This window comes from Diabrotica virgifera, chromosome 2 (assembly GCF_917563875.1).
Source record: "Diabrotica virgifera virgifera chromosome 2, PGI_DIABVI_V3a".
Lineage (NCBI taxonomy): Eukaryota > Metazoa > Arthropoda > Insecta > Coleoptera > Chrysomelidae > Diabrotica > Diabrotica virgifera.
The window spans coordinates 219908367-219933239 of NC_065444.1; the positions used below are offsets into that span (position 1 = coordinate 219908367).

The following is a 24873-nucleotide window of genomic DNA, read 5'->3' on the forward strand; positions in this document are numbered from 1 at the left end:
TCGGGACTGCACGCTGGGGTTTGTTTTGGTTGGATCAGGGAGAGCAGCATATGTGCCTCCTGATGAGAGACTAATAAGTTTCGAAACCGGTAGAGGTGCTTGCAGCACTCTCTGATTGGACTGGAATATGGTTCGGCTGTATTTTCGTTTTGCAACGAAATTGAAAATGGTTATTCATTTTTGATTTACATTTACTCTGTGTGGAGTATGAAGGGAACCAGTCTCGTTGGAACTTTACCGCGCTGAGCAGATGTGACGTGAATTGTAAATTGTAGAATTCCCTCATCTTCCTTAGTCTCAGCATCCGTATGGCTTGCAAATTGTAGAAGCCTCGGAGGTGTAACCAGAGAAGGTTCCCATTGTTTTCATTCTGGTGGGATATGTTGTATGCCATTAGAGTGAAAACTTAGTCTTTTGCTAGCAGTTGCCGCTAGGGCATCTATGCCATTTCGTTCGTTGCAATTCGGGACTGCACGCTGGGGTTTGTTTTGGTTGGATCAGGGAGAGCAGCATATGTGCCTCCTGATGAGAGACTAATAAGTTTCGAAACCGGTAGAGGTGCTTGCAGCACTCTCTGATTGGACTGGAATATGGTTCGGCTGTATTTTCGTTTTGCAACGAAATTGAAAATGGTTATTCATTTTTGATTTACATTTACTCTGTGTGGAGTATGAAGGGAACCAGTCTCGTTGGAACTTTACCGCGCTGAGCAGATGTGACGTGAATTGTAAATTGTAGAATTCCCTCATCTTCCTTAGTCTCAGCATCCGTATGGCTTGCAAATTGTAGAAGCCTCGGAGGTGTAACCAGAGAAGGTTCCCATTGTTTTCATTCTGGTGGGATATGTTGTATGCCATTAGAGTGAAAACTTAGTCTTTTGCTAGCAGTTGCCGCTAGGGCATCTATGCCATTTCGTTCGTTGCAATTCGGGACTGCACGCTGGGGTTTGTTTTGGTTGGATCAGGGAGAGCAGCATATGTGCCTCCTGATGAGAGACTAATAAGTTTCGAAACCGGTAGAGGTGCTTGCAGCACTCTCTGATTGGACTGGAATATGGTTCGGCTGTATTTTCGTTTTGCAACGAAATTGAAAATGGTTATTCATTTTTGATTTACATTTACTCTGTGTGGAGTATGAAGGGAACCAGTCTCGTTGGAACTTTACCGCGCTGAGCAGATGTGACGTGAATTGTAAATTGTAGAATTCCCTCATCTTCCTTAGTCTCAGCATCCGTATGGCTTGCAAATTGTAGAAGCCTCGGAGGTGTAACCAGAGAAGGTTCCCATTGTTTTCATTCTGGTGGGATATGTTGTATGCCATTAGAGTGAAAACTTAGTCTTTTGCTAGCAGTTGCCGCTAGGGCATCTATGCCATTTCGTTCGTTGCAATTCGGGACTGCACGCTGGGGTTTGTTTTGGTTGGATCAGGGAGAGCAGCATATGTGCCTCCTGATGAGAGACTAATAAGTTTCGAAACCGGTAGAGGTGCTTGCAGCACTCTCTGATTGGACTGGAATATGGTTCGGCTGTATTTTCGTTTTGCAACGAAATTGAAAATGGTTATTCATTTTTGATTTACATTTACTCTGTGTGGAGTATGAAGGGAACCAGTCTCGTTGGAACTTTACCGCGCTGAGCAGATGTGACGTGAATTGTAAATTGTAGAATTCCCTCATCTTCCTTAGTCTCAGCATCCGTATGGCTTGCAAATTGTAGAAGCCTCGGAGGTGTAACCAGAGAAGGTTCCCATTGTTTTCATTCTGGTGGGATATGTTGTATGCCATTAGAGTGAAAACTTAGTCTTTTGCTAGCAGTTGCCGCTAGGGCATCTATGCCATTTCGTTCGTTGCAATTCGGGACTGCACGCTGGGGTTTGTTTTGGTTGGATCAGGGAGAGCAGCATATGTGCCTCCTGATGAGAGACTAATAAGTTTCGAAACCGGTAGAGGTGCTTGCAGCACTCTCTGATTGGACTGGAATATGGTTCGGCTGTATTTTCGTTTTGCAACGAAATTGAAAATGGTTATTCATTTTTGATTTACATTTACTCTGTGTGGAGTATGAAGGGAACCAGTCTCGTTGGAACTTTACCGCGCTGAGCAGATGTGACGTGAATTGTAAATTGTAGAATTCCCTCATCTTCCTTAGTCTCAGCATCCGTATGGCTTGCAAATTGTAGAAGCCTCGGAGGTGTAACCAGAGAAGGTTCCCATTGTTTTCATTCTGGTGGGATATGTTGTATGCCATTAGAGTGAAAACTTAGTCTCAAATAGCTTAAACTTTGGTAGGAATCTCCACTTGCGAAGAATCTTATCATAACTGCTATAATATTTCTCTTACTGGAATTGCATCTCGAAATGTGTCTTTCCTGACTATTTTATGGCCGATTTCATTTATGAGAAATTCAAAATCAGAACTTTTCATTCTTGAAGTTTTTAAAACTGCCATCACATTTAATTTCTCCTGTCGATGGGTCTATGTCATATCTTTCCAGATCAGTTAAACGAGCGTAACACTACCTATATTTTGCTCGAGCTGCTATTGAAAGCCGCACCCAAAATCTACGTTTAACATGACGGTGTCGCCTCCACAATATTACACAAACTGCTGCTGCTATGGCGACATCCTCTATCACTCAATTTTATATAATATGTACTGCCTAACCTACCAGCTATCCAACTAAAATGCTGCAAAAGTTATGCACATTTTGTTGTTTTGTTTTTTGTTATATAGTCTGGATGCTCATGCTATATTAAAACAAGTTACAGAACAAAGTTGTACAACAAATTTGTTGTACAACTTTGTTGTACAACTTTGTTATTAACACGTTTTGTTACATAGTCTGGACCCGGCTCTAAAATGCGACGGAATAAATGGCGTGTCTTGATGCATTTTTATACATCGAACATACTTTTAAGAATACCTTTATCGAGTCAATATACAGGGTGTAACAAAAATACAGGTTATAAATTAAATCACATATTCTGGGACCAAAAATAGTTCGATTTAACCTAACTTACCTTAGTACAAATGAGCACACAAAAAAAGTTACAGCTCTTTGAAATAAATTACAAAATAAAAATCGATCTTTTCCAATATATCGAAAACTATTTGAGGTTTCTTATTGAAAACGGACATGTGGCATTCTTATGACAGGAACATCTTAAAAAGAAATTATAGTGAAATTTGTGCACCCCATAAAAATTTTATGGGGGTTTTGTTCCTTTAACCCCCCCCCCAAACTTTTGTGTACGTTCCAATTAAATTATCATTGTGGCACCGTTAGTTAAACACATTCTTTTTAAAACTTTTTTGCCTCTTAGTACTTTTTCGAAAAGCTAGTTTTCATCGAGATATTTTGCATATTTGTCAAATCCACAAAATTTGTCAAAATTTATTTATAAATTACAGTTTGAGGTATATTTTAAAACATATTAGAAAAGAAGCCACATCTCGATAAAAGGTGCCTTATCGGAAAAATACTAAGAGGCAAAAAAGTTTTAAAAACACTGTGATTAACTAATGGTACCACAATAATAATTTAATTGGAACGTACACAAACATATGGGGGGTTTAAAGGCACAAAACCCCCATAAAAATTTTATGTAAACTTATTAAAAAAGAAGCCGCACCTCGATTAAAACTGGTTTATCGATAAAATATTGAGAGGCAAAAAAGTTTTAAAAACATTGTGTTTAACTAATGGTACTACAATAATAATTTAATTTGAACGTACATAAAAGTTTGGAGGGGTTGAAGGGAACAAAACCCCCATAAAATTTTTATGGGATGCACAAATTTCACTATAATTTCTTTTTAAGATGCTCCTGCCATAATAATGCCACATGTTCATTTTCATTAAAAAATCTCTATAGTTTTCGATATATCGGAAAAAATCGATTTTCATTTTGTAACTTCAAAGGGCTGTAACTTTTTTTGTGTGCATATGTGTACTAAGGTAAGTTAGGTTCAATCGAACTATTTTTGGTCCCAGAATATGAGATTTGATTTATGACCTGTATTTTTGTTACACCCTGTATTATAGTGCACTGATGAGGAAGAAAACTCGGTTCAACCTGGAAGCCTGGAGAGTTTACTATTCATTTTTGTAATGAAATTAATTTTAGCATTAGGTTCAAAGGATGACTGGAGTTGTATGGATTAGTATTGTACAGTCCACGGCACTTTTCTTGTCATGGGTCCCTAAATAAAGATTTGCGATAAAATTTAGTTCTTTATGTCGTTTACCTAGCAAATACCAAAGAAGATAAAAACTCGAATCGGTCACAAAGGGCCATATTACTTACCGATTCTTCTTTAGGTACCGTCTCCTCTAAGGAGGTTGGTAATCATCACAGCTATTTTCACTTTTGAGATTGCAGCTCGGAACAAGTTGCAGGAACATACTTACCGATGCAGGTATCTAATGTTATAAAATCCTAATGTGACAAGTCACGCAGTTTGTCCGGTTCGGTTTCGATATGTAAACATTGAATGACGTTTAATAAACGTCATTTTATTTTTTTATATTCCGGATAATAATTTTATTATTTAGATTTTAAACAAATTATGATAAAATGATATTTTTAAAATTAAATAAAGGAATTTTATTATTTATTTATTAGTTATATTTTACACAAATTATCTTAGTTTATTGAATTATTTTAAATTATTAATGAAACATAAATATTATGTGATAGTAAGTTTAATTATTATAGAAAATAAATAAGATGTTTAAAAATAAAATTTGAGTATAGCTTGATGAAAGGAATTATTAATACCTTAACTTGACGTAAAAATGACGTAAATGAAACGGTGGCAACAACGGCAATGAAAAAGGAAACGATTGAGATTCAAGACAAGAAAATGAAAACTAATTTGGGAACATGGAACGTAAGAGGCACTTATGAAACGGGAAAACTTAAAGAATTAATTAGAGAAACAAAAAAAATATGAAATAGACATATTAGCTTTACAAGAAACAAAACAATTAGACACAGAAATAGTAGAAATAGAGGATATAGTATTTTTTAAACGTGGGGGGAATAACAGATTGTTAGGAACGGGCTTTATCATACAGAAAAGATGGAAAACCAGAGTGATGAATTTAGGCCGATATCAGATAGAATGTGCACAATCAGGTTAGAAGGGAATCAACGAAACATAAGCATAATAAATTAGCCCGACCAAAGAACAATGTGACCCAAAAAAAAATAAAGGAATGATGAAAATTTGGGAATAGGTAGTTGAAATTGTCTATAATTATATAGGGTGTCCCAAAAGTAGCGGAACGGTCGAATATTTCGCGAACTAAACATCGGATCGAAAAACTGAAAAATACGTGTTCAATAATTTTCAAAAATCTATCCAATGACACCAAACACCAATCCCACTACACCCCTGGAGATGAGGTGGGGGGTAACTATAAAATCTCAAATGGAAACTCCCAGTGTTTCTTGCAAATTTGGAATCGTTACGTAAAAGTAGGTAACTTTTATTCAAGACATTTTTTCGAACTGTGGATAGATGGCGCTATAATTGGGAAAAACGATTTATCCTGATACCATAGGTAAATTATAGAAACGGTCTAATATCTCACGAAATACACTTCCAAATGAGAAATTAAAAAAAAAACGATTTGTAATCTTTTTCGAAAACCTATCGAATAACACCAAACACGACCCTCCAACCCACCCCCTGGAGGTGGGGTGGGGGGTAACTTTAAAATCTTAAATAGCAACCCCCACTTTTTATTGCAGATTCGGATTCGTCATAAAAAATTAAGCAACATAAATTTGAAACATTTTTTAAAATTTCTGATAGATGGCGCTAATAAATGGTATTTTTCTAATTAAAGCGCCATCTATTAACAATTGTAAAAAATGTTTCGCATAAATGTTGCTTAATTTTTCATGGCGGATCCGAATTTGCAATAAAAAGTGGGGATTGCTATTTAAGATTTTAAAGTTACCCCCCCCCCCCCACCCACCTCCAGGGGTTGAGTTGGAGGGTCATGTTTGGTGTTATTCGATAGGTTTTCGAAAAAGATTAAAAATCGGTTTTTTGTTTTCTCATTTGGAAGTGTATTTCGTGAGATATTAGACCGTTTCTATAATTTACCTATGGTATCAGAATAAATCGTTTTTCCCAATTACAGCGCCATCTATCCACAGTTCGAAAAAATGTCTTGAATAAAAGTTGCTTACTTCTACGTAACGAATTAAAATCTGCAAGAAAAACTGGGGGTTTCCATTTGAGATTTTAAAGTTACCCCACACCCCAGCTCCAGGGGGTGTAGTGGGGGTTGGTGTTTGGTGTCATTGGATAGATTTTTGAAAATGATTGAACACGTATTTTTCGATCCGATGTTTAGTTCGCGAAATATTCGACCGTTCCACTACTTTTGGGACACCTTGCAGTGGCGGTTATCCCTTTAGGTCAATTGGTCAATGACCTCCCTGTAATAATTGTACAATCAAACGATTATACTGTAATTATTTCCTTAAAAAAAGAAAATTTTCTGTATTAAAAATGTTCGGAATACAATATTATCGTTCAAAGTTAAATTTTGCTTTTATTGTATTGACTTTTCAGTCATTTTGTTGTAAAATATAGCGACAACGATGCCGCCAGAAGATTACCGATAAATAAACATGAGATACGAGCTGTTTGACGGTACCGAAAAGCCAAATTTATCTTTGACTGAAACTACCGCAATGTTACTCTTAAACAGCTAAATACGAACATTCACGATGATCAAGAAATTTATTTGACCTCACTGTGAGAATACAGCACTGCGAATCCGAACGTTCACGAAAATACGCACTTATATGCAAGTTGGTACCAACTCGTGGTCATTGACCGTAGACCGTAGGTATCGTTTATGTACTTTGCCGATGACTACAGTAGAAAGTGAACGTTGTTTTCTACGTTAAAACGCATCAAGACGTTTTTAAGAAATACTATGGGAGAGGACAGGTTGTGTGCTTTAGCTATGTTAACTATGGAGAAATCTTTAATTCGAACGATCACAAATCGAACGAAGTAGTTTGTTGATATTCTGGCTGTTATAATTACATATTATATCATACTATTTATCTGATTTATTTGACAATTTGTAATGAAGACTTGTTCCTTTTACTTATTTCATATTTACTTGTCAAATAAAGATCCGCTTAAATTTAAACAACATATTGCAAAATAAGTTATAAGAAACCAATACAGATGATGGAATAAGAAATTATTTAAAATGGGATTTGTAGGTCTTGTTTTTCCAAAAAAATCTTGAACCACCGGATATGACCTCCCCCTTCACTTACAGACCAGCCGCCACTGACACCTTGTATAAGAAAAAGTTTACAATTCTACATCCCCTCCATTTTACAAAAATGGAGGGGAATACCTCCCTCTCGAAGATGAAAAAAATACATTCAAAATAAGACCGGAGTTGGTTAAAATGCCTAATTCTAAACAACTTTTCTTCTATCGAGTTTTTTCACTAAATCAATACTTTTCGAGTTATTTGCGAGTGAATATGTTCATGTTTAACAAAATAAAACATGTTTTTGGACGGTTTTTTGGAGATAACTCAAAAAGTAAGTATTTTAGCGAAAAAGATATTCTTAGCAAAAAGCCCATCAAAAATTGAAAAAAAATGGTATATACATGAGGTCTGTAGACCCAGTAGAAGCAGAGTTGCAGCTAATGAAAAGTAGGTTCTTCTTCGTCCAATTCCAAATCGAATATTTCAATGTGAAATAACCCAAAAACGGAGCACTTTTAGGGGAAAATTAATTTTAACTTTTTTTAAAGTGTTTAAAAAAAAGGTTTATTTTTGTTTAAAAAAAAAACTTGAAATATTAAATGTAAGTGAATTACGCTCCAAATATTGTTGGTCCTAATTAGCATCACATATAAATTTTAACATTACCACTTCACAAGTTACTCTGTCTATATATTATTTATATGATCTGTAAGTTTCATCGGTTCAAAGTGTTTCGTTTTGAAAAAGCTGTAGTTAAAATTGCTTGAACGAGTAACTAATCACGAGTTTAGGCAAATTTTGAACAGCCATAGCATAACCAATTTTTATCTAACAAGAAAACAAAAAATCAAAAATATTCAGAAAAGCAAAACGTACATTTTATTACTCATTGAGATTTTTGGTATTCCTAATTGTTTTTAAGTTAATTCCATAAACAATTACGATTTTTTTCAAAATAAAAAAAAATGTTTTATTTTAAACCCAATTTTTTTTCAAAACTGAGAACTTTGAACCAATGATACTTATAGATAATATAAACAATACATAAGAAAAATAACTTGTAAAGCGGTAACGATTAATTTTATTTGAGAAGTTAATTAAGGGGCGATTTTCGCCATTTTTTACCAAAAAATAAAAGGAGCCAACAATATTTTGAGTGTAAGTCACTTACGTTTAATGTTAGAAGTTTTTTTAAAAAACAAAAATAAACCTTTTTTAAACACTTTAAAAAAGTTGTAATGAATTTTCCCCGAAAAGTGCTCCGTTTTTGGGTTATTTCACATTGAAATATTCGATTTGGAATTTGGCGAAGAAGAACCTGCATTTCATTAGCTGCAACTCTGTTTCTACTGGGTCTACAGACTTCGCGCATACACCATTTTTTTCAATTTTTTGTAAGCTATATTTTTACTAAGAATATTTTTTTCGCTAGAATACTTACTTTTTGAGTTGTCTGCAAAAAACCGTCCAAAAACATGTTTTTTTTTGTTAAAAATGAACATATTATTCACTCGTAAATAACTCGAAAAGTAATGACTTAATGAAAAGACTCTATAGAACAAAAGTTACTTAGAATTAGTCATTTTATCCAATTCCGGACTTATTTTGAACGTATATTTTTTCACCCACGAGAAAAAATTTTTCACCCCGTATTTTCCAATTTTTGTAAAATGGAGGGGATGTAAAATTGTAAACTTTTTCTTATATAATAATAGACAATTTCAACTACCTATTGCCAAATTTTCATCCTTCCTTTATTTTTTTTGGAGGTTTTCGTAAAATTTTGCGTTCCCTGATCGGGCTAAATGTTCATGCACCAATAGAAGACGCCACAGAAGAAGACAAAGATGCATACTATGAGCAACTAGAGAGAGAATACGATAGACTACCAAGATTTGATATCACGATAGTAATGGGAGACTGCAATACTAAAGTGGGAAAAGAAGATAATATATATGAAAATATAACAGGAAAATACACATAAAATGGAAAAAGTTAAATAAACATACAGGAAACGATTTTTAAAAATGGCCACCAATGTATTGCATTCGCAGATGATTTAACATTATTATCGACAAGTAAGAAAGAGCTAACAAAATTAATGAGCAATATATGTAATAAAACAAGCCAAAATTTTTGGTCTTCTCATAAATAAGGAAAAGACAACATACATGATAATGGGAGAAACAGATAAAGAAAAAGGAGACAATTTCACATTGGAGATAGAAGGAGAAAATGTATGCGCATTTAAAAGAGTTTCAGAATTTACTTACCTGGGTTTAAAAGTAGATGAAAAGGGACATGGGGAAGGATGTCAAAAGCAAGGATAGCAAAAGGAAACAAAAAATATGGAGCATTGCGACCATTAATGAAACCTAAATATGTCTGAAGAAAAACCAAAATAAGAATCTACAAAAAAGTTATCAGACCTACAGCTACATATGCATTTGAAACATGGGTGCTAAAAAAATCAAAAATAGACCTTTTAGAAAGATGGGAGAGGAAAATACAAAGAGCAATAGATGGAGGCGTGAAAATAGATGGTCAATGGAGAAGAAGAAATAATAAGGAAATGGAAGAGCTATATATTGAACCAAAAATAACGACGTCAATCAAAGCACAGAGAATCCGATACTTAGAACACATTGAAAGAATGGGAAAGGAAAGATTGCCAAAAATTTTTCTATCACGTAAATCAATACAAAAAAGAAGAATAGGTAGACCAAGAAGGAAATGAAAGGACAGCGTATATGAAGACTTACAAAAAAGTAATATTGTAAACTGGAAAGAAAAAGCTTTAAACAGAAAACAGTGGAAGGAAATGGTGAAGAAATGTATGGAAATACTATAAGGAATATTAAGTGTAGTATTGTGTTTTATATAAACAAATGTAATATTGTATATAGTAGTATAGGATATAGCATTTTATAGATATGTAATAGTAATTGTAAAGAAAAATTAAATCTTTCAGCCCTAGGCCTTCAAGGCCTGTTGAGCTTAATAAATAAATAAATATTATGTAATATTAAGTTTAATTATACAAAATAAATAAGATGTTAAAAATAAAATTTGAGTAAAGTTTGATGAAAGGAATTATTAATACCTTAACGTTAAAAAGATTGGTAGAAATATATTGCTTTTGTTTTTACTACTTCATCAGTAGGTACTTAATTAAATCTTTCACAAAATTGACAAAAATATTGGTTAGTTTATTAAGAAAAATAATTTAAATTACGCAACTTTACATTTAATTGGTTTACATGCAATATTTTAAAAATTATTAAAACATTATTTTAAAAATATAATTTTTAATTCTTTTGAAAGTTTGTTGATCCTAAAATTTTTAAAAAATTGGGTGGAGACTGTGTAGATGGCAATTGATTGTCGCATGGCGACTGGTATAATTACTAGTCGTTAATAACAAACAAATTTAATAATAAACAAATTTCTGGAATAAAATGTAGTAAAAATTATTTTTTATGTTCCAAAAGAAAGCAAGAGAAAAATGCACAGAAAAACGAAACGATATTAGTAACTCAATACTACTTTTATATGAAGTTCCATAATAAATTGAATAAAAAAATTTCTGGAAAAAAACATGTAAAAATTATTTTATTTATATATTAATGAATAGAAATACTTACCATGTCGGGATAGTATCATGAGGTTTTTTCCTGGATTTTTTCTCGCGATTTACTATGGAATCACTTACGAGAATTTTACTGGCAATTACCACATGCTATGATTTTTGTGACAGATATTCTTAATGTTGATTTCATGTAATTGAATATCTTTCAATAAAGTCGTCCCAGGAATGCAACTCATAAATATTGACAAAATCATTTAAAAGTCGTCTACTTTAAAATGTATAATATATTTATGTCTGATTTGCCGGTATGAATGCGTCAGATTAAATTAAATTATAAGATGAATGTTTTTACTAAGCAACATAAAAAAAGTTTATTTAATTCATTAATATTTGGTATTTCGGTAATGACTTCCGAAGTGGAAGTTGAAACGTAAATAAATTTCATTTTTAACTTAAATTGTGGCTTATTTCCCAATAATATAGTAAATTATATACGATGCCACAAAGACATCTGACTTCAGAACAATATAATTTTTTAAATTTCAGGAGAAAGCAAAGCATAGAAAAAAAGAAACAATATTAGTAACTCAATACTAATTTTAAATAAAAGCGAAAAGCCTCAGATACAGAATTCACCATTATAATAAAAATTAAAATGGTAAATAATTATTTAAATCTGAAAACTAATTTACCGACTTCTCCCCCATCTCAACCCCAAACCGGGCGCTCAAAATGGTGTGACTTTTTACTGAACAATATGTGGACCATATAGAACAATTTGGTGTTGGAGGAAAACTTTTACTTTGGATGTCTGGGTTAGGCCTTTTTTTGGACCAATTATACCATACTACCTCCGTAACTTTGGAACCGTTCATTTTAGAAGGATTATGCATAGGGCCTTTTTTATTTAAAATTTAATGTAGAACATTTTTGTATAGAGGGTTATTCATGCTAAACCGCATAGTTTTAGAAATATTGACGAGAAACGTAAAAAACTACGAATTTACCGATTTCTCCCCCTCTCCTCCCCAAACCCGACGCTCAAAATGGTGTGACTTTTTACTGAACAATATGTGGACCATATAGAACAATTTGGTAGGTTTAGGAAATTCGAGATATCAAAAATGACCAAATTTTCAGTGGATCGATGTTTTTGCACCTGAGTGTATTTAGCATTTTAATTTTTATTATAGTGGTGAATTCTTTATCTGAGACTTTTCGCTTTTATTTAAGAGATGTCGCTGACGCGGCCCAAAAAGCGATCTTTAAAATTCCACATAAATAGACAGTCTGGTTTCGTTTTGCTTCAAAGGCGTGTACGCAGCTCCGCCGATGACATCGTAAGATAGAAACAGCTGTCTGGAGATTTAGACGGAGAGGCAGCGCCGAAAAATCTCTCTGAATTTACTAAAGCTAGTTTTTTCACAGTTGATTACCGTGATTGTGTAGAGAAACATACTGCGGTCGGTCAAGCGAAACGTAGAACAGGTGGTACTGACAGCTTGTCAAAGTTGTTTACCTGCAGAGGTAATTAACTCCATTTACTAGGGCTGAAAATCAGTGCACACATTCTAAATTGAATATAAATAAAACTTATTATAGTCGGTCAGCTGCATGACGGGACAGAGCCGGTCGGTCGGCCCCAATGAATGTACAGGGTTATTCACTATCTTTTGACCCCCCTCTAAACTGCTTTATTTACAAAATTAGAAAAAAATGTCAAATACAAAAGTTATTCGATTTTTTAATTATGATTTTTTGACATATATATCGTACTAGTGACGTCATTCATCTGGGCGTGATGACGTAATCGGCTATTTTTTTAAATGAAAATAGGGGACGTGTGCCAGATCATTTGAAAGGTTATTCAATTATCTATGCAGTATCTAAACATTAAGATCATTATTTATACAGGGTGTCCAAATTTTTGTTTGAATTATTAATTAAACAATTAATTTAATTAAAAAATTTTTTTTTGACACCCTGTATAAACAAACATGTTAATGTTTATATTACTGCATAGATAATTGAATAACCTTTCAAATGAGCTAGCACACGACCCCTATTCTCATTTAAAAAAATAGTCGATTACGTCATCACGCCCAGATGGATGACGTCACTAGTACGATATATATGAATATATCGAATAAGTTTTGTATTTTACATTTTTTTCTAATTCTGTAAATAAAGCAGTTGAGAGGGGGGTCAAAAGATAGTGAATAACCCTGTACATTCATTGGGGCCGACCGAGCGGCTCTGTCCCGTCATACAGCTGACCGACTATAATAACTTATTTATATTCAATTTAGAATGTGTGTACTGATTTTCAGCCTTAGTAAATGGATTTAATTACCTTCGTAGGAAAGCAACTTTGATACCCTCTCAGTAACCCCTGTTCTACGTTTCGCTTGACCGAGCGCAGTATGTTTCTCTACACAATCACAGTAATCAACTGTGAAATAACTAGCTTTAGTAAATTCAGAGAAATTTTTCAGCGCTGCCTCTTGGACTAATTGTGCATCGCCTCTGAATCGAAAGAAAACATAAACTGTCCTTTTCACTAATTTTAAAGCTTGTATTTCCAAACATTTTTCTCGATTTATTAAAGTTGAATTTATATCAGTTTTGATTCGACTGCTAAACATAAGAATGCTAAACTTACCTGTATAGAGTTAATACTGGATTTCAGTCCTTCTTCCTTACGTTTTTTCGAAGATAATTCTACGTTTGCCGTACTTAAATTATTGAGTAAATTAGTTAAAGCACTTTTGTTGATCTTATGTGATACCGTGGACCAGTTATTGCCTAAAAATATTTTTAATTAGTGGAAGCATAAGCATAAATATACGAAATAATATATCAAAAACGGATATTAGCCAAAATGGTTTCATGTTCGTTTAAACATACTGCTTCAGTCAATTTGTACTCTACGAGCTCCCTAGTGGGAAAGTTTTGGGGTAGTTCTGATTTCTTTCATTATATATGGATTTTGGACTGCTGAATCCGAATACGAGGTTTGCGGACAAAATTTCTTGCCGGAACATTGAAAAAATCGCGAGAAAATCGAAAAATTTCAGCTTTTTTCCGCCTTTTTGCTCAAATCTCGAAAACTATTAACTTTTAGTAAATGGTCTGTTAACAGAAATTAAAGTACTTAAAATTATCTACAAATATCACTATTTACTTTTTTTTTCAGACGAATCGTTCGGTCTAAAGTGCAAGTTGAAAATTGCCAATTTTTAACGGTCTCGGCAAGACCCACTTTTTACATTCCAAAATTTTAGTTATTATTAGAATGCTGTCATTTGATACATTTCTCCTAGTTTTCTGTACAAATAATAAATGTTAGTTCATAATATGAATATGGTATGTCTCTTCTCACAGCTTCCATGAATCCATTCCATCCTAAAATACCGAGAATGTCTCTGCTTTTCCCTTAGAGCCACAGAAGATCAGGCACAGATGGAGTCACAGTTTCAGTTGGTGTGAACATTCCCTTCGGATCTTGATTTCTGATAAACCTTTCAAAATGTATTAGCTGAACAGCTCTCTGACTTCCATAAACCTCAGATGCGGGTTTAGTTTTTAGCCGAGGAATGGATTGGTTAAGACTATTGTATGTTTTGGTGCAATACAAGAAATGCCACCCATGACGTAAAAACTGTGGTATTTGTCGATTGTATGTACGTTAACCCTTTCTGTCCCAACTCTGCATATAAAAACGGTCCATTTAAGTAATTTCATGAGGGATTAACCTAATAATTATTTTCATTAATTTATAGATGAATTATTGATCTACAAATTAATGAAAAAAATTATTAGGTTAATTCCTCTTACAATTACTTAAATGGAACGTTTTTTACTTCCTGAAAAAAGTTGATTTGTGGGTTACAACTTTTTACCTTGCAACCGTCGAAATGTGCAACATTACAAGCGACTGTGGCTTAATCCCATGGTACAAAGACGCCAGGTACGATAGCCGGAATATCCGAAATTCGGATAAGTTCGCGCATGACGTCACAATGAGAGTGATTTTAAATATTCCCCATTTAAAACATTAGCGTTCGGAGCACAATTAGTCTTAAATTGGTCATAAACAGTAATTTTAATAGATTAATATAATTTCTGTTTAACTATTTAGAATTTATTGAAATGTAGGTATTTTATTATTTTGATATAAAAAATTAATTAACAATACAATGAACAAAAATAAATTTCTAAAATAAATTTGTGATGTATATTCAAAATTTTTTTGTATTCCTCGCTTTTTAAATAAATTTTACGAGCTTGTTTTTGAATGGCTTGTCTTATTTGGGGCCAGTGTTAACCCGGCATTGGTCGCTAGGTAGGTTGTTACGCGAGTGGTCGCGCGTGAGATTTTCTCTCACATATCCAACTTTTGCTTTTCTTTACAAAATTTTACAAAATTTTACAAAAAAGATGAGGTTTCATCAACGATAAAGCCATTTGCTTTAAAAAGACACGACGTTTTTCTGTTTTATGATTATTATCTTTACATAAAATGTGACTATTGATGCCGCCAAAACATTGAAAAATATATGGTAAGTGACCATCTACAACTAACCCGTGAAACAGAATATGGGATTTTCATATCATCGACCACATCCACGGCGCCTTTTATTACATCATAAAAGGATAGTATTTTAGGTTTTAAGGGGAAAAATAAAATTAATTTTTATACACAGTTGGTGACGCCGGTGGTCGCTTGATGAGAGAATCTCTCACATGAAGCGCACTGACTCAACAATATGGTGATACTAAGTAAACTGAGTCACTATCTGAGCGGACGAGTCTATTAGATTGTAGAGGGAGGATAGTTAGGAGACTAGAAGGAATTACAGCGCGTATAATTTCCCAGAAAAAAAATTGTGCGCAATTTTCTGAAACCGTGAGAAAAAATCTCATATAGCGACCACTGGCGGGTTAAGGAGGGGATCGAGCCATGGGCGTCCATATAAAAATTTGTAGGGGGGCTAGACTTGAAGATGTTGCACATTACATTTTGTATACTTCGGATGACAATATATAGTTTAAAGCACCCGAAAAGCCATGGGGGGCCACGGTACCCATATGTCTGGGCGCCTATGAATCGAACCTTCATTTAGTTGCACGTAAACAGATGAAAATAATTGATTATTGGTGTGAAACAAAATCACAAAACAAATAAAACACAAGACTAAGTTACAATTTTCTTTAATTTTCTCTTATTTCTCATATTTTCTTTAAGTGTGAAGTTTAATATCTTAATCCTAAAATACCTGCGCGACCGAAAAAACAGGTGCTTGGTTTTGTAATGACATTCAATCTTTTCAGACAAATCAATAAGTCTTTGCAAATAATTTTTCCCTGACTTTAACTGAAGTCCAGACCCATTAAAATTATTAAATATAGTATCCAGTTGATGCATTTTTACCACCAATTCTTCTGGAGGTTTCTTTTGGCCCCATTCGGAGACTTTTTCAATCCACGTGTAAGTGGAAGATATGTAATTACCCTATTTTTACCTGTAGCGATTTAAACGAAAAAACTGCCATTTTTGACCCTTATTTGTTAATAACTAAATTTCCCGTCTGAACTGTGACGGGCATTTTTGTATTTATAATGTATTAGGTATATAGTACCCAAAAAAACCATTTGCAACCTGGCTGCTCAAGTGTCCCGACAAAAATCTTATTTCTCTGGACTCAAATGGCAGTAAGTATATACATGTGGCAGTATCTAAACAGGTACCTTTTTATTGCCCAATGCCCAGCCGGGATGAAGTCACTGTAAGATCATATATATTTTTTATCTAATAACGTCCAGTCGGAACTATTGATAACTGATACGTATTTATGTCAGAATTTGGCTTTGCGATAGGGCAAAATTTTATGAATAAATAATTATTACTTTGGTGTTCAATATAAAATTTGAACTATTTAGCATAGGAAAAATATTGAGTAGGTATATACCGACATATATAGCGTAAATTGTAATTAAGAACATTGGATATAATTTATATAGTATATCAAATCATCAATATTATACATGATTATATAGTTATCCATCTTTAAATTTCAATCATTTCTGTAAAATTCAATAATTTGTCGACCGACTTAAATTTCAAAACTAATTTGTACATTATTTATTTATGTATTAATGTCCGACTTTATTTGACAAATAATGACATTATTTCGAAGTCTATTAAGTACGATATATAGCCCAAGGACATGTTATTGAAAAATAACGCCCTAGGGCCTATTAAATTTAAATAACGAGTTAAATACTGTCAAGTTGACAAATAAAACTCTAAGGGCCGGTTGTTCGAAAGCTAATCAACAATGATCATTATCAAATATTTAATTACTGTCACCAACTGTCAATGTCAACTTTGTTTGGGTTGCTGAAAACATAATATGAAATTACTTAATCAATTATGTTAATAATTGTTATGTTAATTGATTAACTAATCTCATAATTTTAATCAATTATGTTTTCAGCAACCCAGTAAAAGTTGACATTGACAGTTTTGGTGACAGTAATTAAATATTTGATAGTGATCATTGTTGATTAGCGTTCGAACAACCGGCCCTAAGTAAAACTATGGTTACCACAATTACGTTACGACTATTTCTGGTAAATGTACTTATTTGAAAACTAATTAATTCAAAATTCATTCAATTTTTTTGCATATGAAGAATAATTTAGTCGGACATTAAACGTTGAAGCCACCACGGGTATTGTAATAACGCTTTCGGTCAACGAATATACCTCGGGCCGAAGGCCCTCGGTCTATACACCATCACCATTGACCTCAAGCGTTATTATCCTTATAATACCCTTGGTACCTTAATAACTATAACGGCATCCATTTACAAAAGTTTTAAGAAAGCTGTACCTTTATAAACAATAAATTTTAAACTATCAAACATCTCCGAATAATAAACTACAACAAACTTATTTTAAGATACCCTTCAGTTGTTTTTTAAATAAACTAATTTTGGAGACAATACATTAAGGGGTAAATAATAATTCTTTCACACTAACAAGCCAAAAGCTAAAAAATCGATAAAACTCCCATATAAACATATGTATTCCAACAGCGGCTACTCCCATTTTGACGTCGACAGAACGCGATCAGCTGATAGTCGCATGCGCAATATCGTACCTGGCGTCTTTGTACCATGGCTTAATCCCGTATATTGTTCTTCCACTCTAACTTTTCCCATGCGTCACGATTCACTTTTAAACAATTTTAAACAAGTTAAATCAAAAAATTAATTGAAACGTACGTCGATATATACGTACGAACTGTCAGTGTCAGTGGTAATAATTGGGAAATGGCTATCTCTCGGTGGAGGTATTTTATAAAGTTATTTTATTGAAATAAAAATGTATACCATTTTTATTCAGTTGCAATGCGAAGGCAAAACTGTCTTATTTTTCACTTAGAACACGGAGCGCTGTCCAGCACTCTGAATCGACGATTTTCGACTCTTATTGAAGTCATCATCGGAGAGGCGTAGGCCTGCTGCTCTCTGCTCTAAGTGACCCAATCATGAAAGTTTATCCCCGCATTGCAACTGACATGTATGGACTGGGTGACTAGCGTCATCTGGCAACTGAAAGGTAAAGTTTTCAACCTAATATAAACATTAATAATATTGAAAAATACTAAAAATATTAATAAAAGATTTTTAATTTAAAACTTATTGGTCCATTTCCCTGGTAACACCTCCATGGCTTCTAAAAATTGCAAGCCAGATGGATGCTGCAGTGAAGACAAGAGGGAATTCTAAAAAGTTGCAATTCACATCCCCGTCTACAGCTTGGTAAAGTTCCAACGGAAAAATGGTTAGTTTAGTTACTTTATAGGAGTAATACTAACAAAATAAAAAAAAATAAAAATAACCTCTCTGATGTTTTGCCTTCGCATTGCAACTGAATAAAAATGGTATACATTTTTATTTTATTAGTATTACTCCATTAGTATTAAAGAGAAATGGTTACAAGAAAAATGTCAAGAGATAGAAGAGCTAGAACGAAGATACGATAGTTTTGACATGCATAAAAAAATCAAGGAGTTTACTTATACTTACAAGAAAAAACAGTTTGGTAAGTTAATAGACGAGAACAACAAACTTATTGTAGATAAAGAAGAACAGTTACAGACTTGGGCAATTTACATAAAAGATTTGTTTACGGATTATCATCATATTTCTACGAACACTCTTGATCTGAATGGACCAAAAATATTGAAAAGTGAGGTGATAAAAGCTATAGATCAAACGAAAGATGGGAAAGCAACAGGATGCGATGAAATACCAGTCGAATTTTTAAAAGTTTTTAACGAGAACAACATGAATGTAGTATTGGAACTGTTTAATAAGATATACGATACTGGTCAAATTCCATCGGACTGGTTGAAATCTACATTTGTGCCCCTTCCCAAGAAATCCAATTCTAAGACGTGTAGCGAATATCGCCTTATAAGTTTAATGAGTCACACCCTTCAAGTATTCTTGCGTATTATCCATTCCAGAATACGAGCAAAATTAGAACACAGCATAAGTAAAACACAGTTCGGTTTTAGATGCGGTTTTGGAACTCGAGAGCCCCTATTTGCAATACAAGTCTTGATTCAAAAATGCCTGGATCAACAGAAAGATGTTTACGCCTGTTTTATCGACTATGAGAAAGCATTCGATAGTATCAAACATGACAAACTCATAGAACTATTACATCTTTCAGGACTTGACACTAAGGACATCCAGATTATAAAAAATCTATATTGGAATCAAACAGCCCACATAAAGAATGGACATATGGTGAGTGAAAACATAACCATTTCTAGAGGGGTTAGACAGGGCTGTATTCTTTCGCCACTGCTTTTCAACCTGTACACGAAAAAAATATTTCTAGAGGCACTGGAAGAGTACAATGAGGGCATGAAGATTAATGGCGTACCAATAAGTAATTTTCGATATGCAGATGATACTGTTATACTGGCCGATAACATCGAAGATTTACAGATGATGCTAAATAGAGTAAATACAACTGACAACCGATTTGGACTGAAGATCAATAGAAAGAAAACTAAATTTATGGTGATCAGTAAAAAGAACATTCAACATATCGACCTGAATATTGAAGCCGAACGTATTAGGTCTGGATCCCGCATATGAAAAAAAAGTTGATTAATAGCAAGCTGAAAATTTGTTAATAGCTTAAGGGTGTCTAGTGGGATAAACTTTGATATATGGGAACACTGGAACAGGGGCAGTTTTAATTGTGGAACAGGTTAAAAGTTTGGAACGGTCACACCACGAAAACGGCACATTTATTTTGTCCGACAGAATAGACTTAACTCTCCGAACAAAGATTAAACTCTCATGCAAAAATCAGACTGCTATTTATTACCTGTCATAATTCCTGTCATTTGACATATTCTACATGTTCCACTCATTAAAACGCCCGTTTGGTGATAAATAGCAGTCTAATTTTTGCATGACAGTTTAATCTCTGTTCGAAGAGTTTAAGTCTGTTCTGTCGGACAAAATAAATGTGCCGTTTTCGTGGTGTGACCGTTCCAAATTTTTAACCTGTTCCACAATTAAAACTGCCCCTGTTCCAGTGTTCCCATATATCAAAGTTTATCCGACTAGACACCCTTAAGTTATTAACAAATTTTCAGCTTGCTATTAATCAACTTTTTTTTCATACGCGGGATCCAGACCTATATTGAAAGAGTACACCGATTTAAATATCTGGGATATACAGTAAATGATAAGTGGGACCCAGACGTAGAGATTAGGATCCGAATTGAAATAGCAAGATCCAAATTTATAAAAATGAGAAAGCTCTTAAGCAACCGCAACCTAAGGATTAACCTCCGATGGCGCGCCACGAAATGCTACGTACTCTCTACGCTACTTTACGGAGTAGAAGGGTGGACGTTAACATCAGCAACTATAAAGAAGTTAGCGGCTCTAGAAATGTGGCTGTATCGACGCATACTGAGAATACCTTGGACAGACAGAGTGACCAACACAGAGGTATTGAGACGAATGGGTAAAGAGGTGGAATTGTTAACAACTGTTAAAAGGAGGAAAGCGTCATACCTGGGCCATGTGTTCCGTAATGATAAGTACAGTCTGCTACAGCTTATCGTGGAAGGCAAGATTGAAGGTAGAAGAGGTTTGGGCGGAAAGAAAAAATCCTGGCTGAGAAACTTGAGAGAATGGTTTCAAATACCAGAAGCTGCGAACATAATACATGCGGCACAAAACAGAGAAACCTATCGTTTGATGTTCGCCAACCTTCGGTAGAAGACGGCACATAAAGAAGAAGTATTACTCCTGTAATAAAGAAGCTGTAGACGGGGTTGTGAATTGCAACTTTTTAGAATTCCCTCTTGTCTTCACTGCAGCATCCATCTGGCTTGCAACTTTTAGAAGCCATGGAGGTGTTACCAGGGAAATGGACCAATAAGTTTTCAATTAAAAATCTTTTATTAATATTTTTAACATTTTTCAATATTATTAATGTTTATATTAGGTTGAAAACTTTGCCTTATTTTATTGAATTGTTTAAGCTTTTTTCACTATTGAGGAGATTGATAGACTCAACATTAAACATATTGAACACTATACCGAGTATTACTGGTAAAGAGATAAATATAGAATGGTAATAAACTGAAGGTAAGAGAGGAATAGGACGCAAGAAAATGTCCTGGCTCCGAAACATAAGGCAATGGACAGGGATTAACGACATTCAATATCTGATACAGATTGAAAGAAATAGAGAGTTGATGAAAAATGTGATCGCTGACATCCATTAGTGGATTTGCATCTGAAGAAAGAGAATAAATAAATTAAAAAAAAAAACAAAATGTAAACAGTAATCTCGAAAATAAACTAACAAGTTTCCATTCGACAGAACTATAGTCACACTCATAAATATTACTTGTCACTTTTCCTTAAAGAATAAATAGGTACTTACCGAAAGTAATCAAATTAAGACAGGATAGTAGTTAGTCGTTCCAATAATTATGTTTGAAAATAAAAATTACAATTTTACTAAACTAAGGGCCGGTTGTTCGAAAATTAATCAAGAAGTTGATTACAATTAAGTCCCTTTAACAACCATCAAATAACAACACCCCTCATTCGTACGTCAATCAGTTGATTGTAATCAATTATGTTAATTATCATTATGATAATTAACATAATTATTACATTATTACATTAACATTATTACATATTTTTAAACTAATAATAACTTATTCCAAAATTTCCAGAAAAATGGAAACTATCTTCAATTACTCCAATATTTAAGGCGGGTAACAAAAGAGATATTGAAAATTATAGAGGAGTCGCTATTATGTGTGCTCCATCAAAAATTTTCGAACAAATATTGCATGCTCATGTATATAATCACGTCAAAAATAGTATTAATGATCATCAACATGGCTTTATGTCGGGTCGCTCGATAAACACAAGTTTTATTTCATTCACCGAGTCTGCAAACAATGCGTTAGAAAAACAATTGCAATTGGATGTAGTGTATACGGATTTCGAAAAAGCCTTTGATAAAGTAAAACACGATGTTCTTTTAAGAAAGTTATGTAATTTTGGCTTATCTGATAATCTAATAAAGTTATTTAAAAGTTATTTGCAGAATAGGAGTTTTGTTGTAAAACACAATGGAAATACTTCTGGTAAATTTAAGGCTAACTCGGGAGTACCACAAGGGTCTAATCTTGGACCACTTTTGTTCTTAATGTTTATAAATGATTTAGCAAACGTCATCCAGTATTCAGATTACTTATTATTTGCAGATGATTTTAAGTTATTCAAAATAATTCAAACTGTTAGGGATTGCGTAATGATTCAAAGGGATATTGAGAACATTTTATTATGGGGTGACAATAATAAGATCAAATTCAATATAAATAAGTGCTACGTTATGTCTATTACCCGTAAAAGAGAACCAATAGTATTTGATTATTTAATAGGACTGAATGTTTTAAAAAGGACCAGTGAGGTCAAGGATTTGGGTTTGATTTATAATAATCAACTGTCATTTGCTACACATATTGGTAAAGCTGCAAAACGAGCGAACCGTATGCTGGGTTTTATATGTCGACAAACTTGCGATTTTACTAATATTAAGGGTATAAAAATATTATATAATACTTTAGTTAGACCAATATTAGAATTTGGTTCCATTATTTGGGGACAACAACCTCAAGTACATTTAGAGGCACTAGAAAAAGTACAGAATAAGTTTCTTCGTTATTTGTATTTCAAAAAACATCATCGATGGCCTGATTATGGAACCATAAGATCAACCATGCTAAGGAAAGAATTTGAAGTTTTGTCTTTGACTAGTAGGCGCAAATTTGTAAATAATTAATAATATTTCAGGTACAATTGATTTACGAATGCGGATACCATTTAATGTTCCTCGAAAAGCAACGAGATATCAGTTGTTGTTTGGAAAAATAAGAACATCTGTTTGCTCTCCTCTAGAGGCCATGTTGAAACTAGCGAACAATATAAATTTAGTAAAAAACATTGATTTTACAATGTCAGTTGGTTGCTATAGACGTATAGTGCAAGAGCACTTTAAACTAGTAGATGGATAATAGATATCATTAGTCTAGCTGTTTTTGTGTTAAAGTCTTCTATATCTGCCTATCAATAGTTGTGCTAATGACTGTATATATTAGTTATATTTGTTATATAAAGTTTATGATTATAACTGTCCATGTAAAAAGGTTTTAGGACCTGTTTGGATTTTTATAAATAAATAAATAAATAAATAATTGATTGGTTAATTAATTATTAATTAACATAAAAATATTATTAACACAATAAATCTCATAATTGTAATCAATTATGTTTTCAGCAACCCAAACAAAGTTGACATTGACAGTTGGTGACAGTAATTAAATATTTGAATGATCAGTTGATTTCATTTTTGATTAGCGTTCGAACAACCGGCCCTAAAAGTGAAATAATTTGAAAAAGCAACAAATAAAGAATAAATTCAAATAATAACCAACAAATCCGCTATCACTGTCACTTAAAATCATAAAGGTTAAAATTAATAGTAAACAAGATATCAGCGACATACCAATTTGTTTATCCTTGTTTAATTTATTGTGATTTCTATGAACAAGCGGCTTAATTTTGCGATACTAGTTTCTGTGAGTTAAAAAGAGACCTAGTATAAAAAGAAATTAGTGAAATGGGTCCGGTCCTGATCATGATATCACAAACTGTGTTTACATTTCAGTCGCGACAAATCACCTTTTTCATGGTAATTTATATCCAAATAAACTTGAAAATAAGCAAAAAGTAATAGTATATAGTGCAGTTACCTTATGGAATAAAACAGTGAGTTAATATTATTTTATTTATTCAAAACATTACAAAGCATACCGTTTGTAAGGTTAAGTGACGGCCGAAAGGCCAGATAGCAGAACCAGTTTTGGTTCTACAACTGGTTCATAATTACTAATGAGTTTAACAAATGATACCAAATCCAACCTAACAAATTTGTCAACAACAATCATGACTGACGATCAACAACCTCAAAACAAAACAACATATTCCATTGTGCTTAACAATACTTCAATTCAATTCCCTCCAAAGCACCAATCAATTTTATTTAATGCGCTGCCTGATACTAAAATAGAAGAGTACTTAATAGCACTTGGCGAAGTTGTTCATCCACGGAATATTTTATTTTCATCAAGACTATCAAATAACAGAATATGTATTTATCTCTCCAGTGAATCCTTGGTGGAAAAATTTATGTCCGGTCCAGCAGAAATAACAATTAAAGGCGAAAATCTAAAAGCACGAAAATTGATAACTCCGAACGAAAGACTGTTCTATCGACTATCGGGTGTTTGCCCTTCTATTCCACACATTCTAATAGAGAATGAGTTAACCAAATTAGGTCTTAAATTAATGTCACCTTTAACCTTCCTTAGAATCGGCAGTCAACTT

The 24873-nt window shown here is 33.4% G+C and overlaps 1 protein-coding gene across 1 annotated transcript in view; it reads right to left on the reverse strand.

Annotated features, from left to right (window-relative positions):
- LOC126880383 (transmembrane protein 214) overlaps nt 1–24873 on the reverse strand; it is a 134253-nt gene that overhangs the window by 74796 nt on the left and 34584 nt on the right. The window contains exon 6 of the mRNA XM_050644210.1: nt 13515–13657. Coding sequence (XP_050500167.1) covers nt 13515–13657 — 143 coding nt within the window. The remainder of the gene's footprint in view (nt 1–13514; nt 13658–24873) is intronic.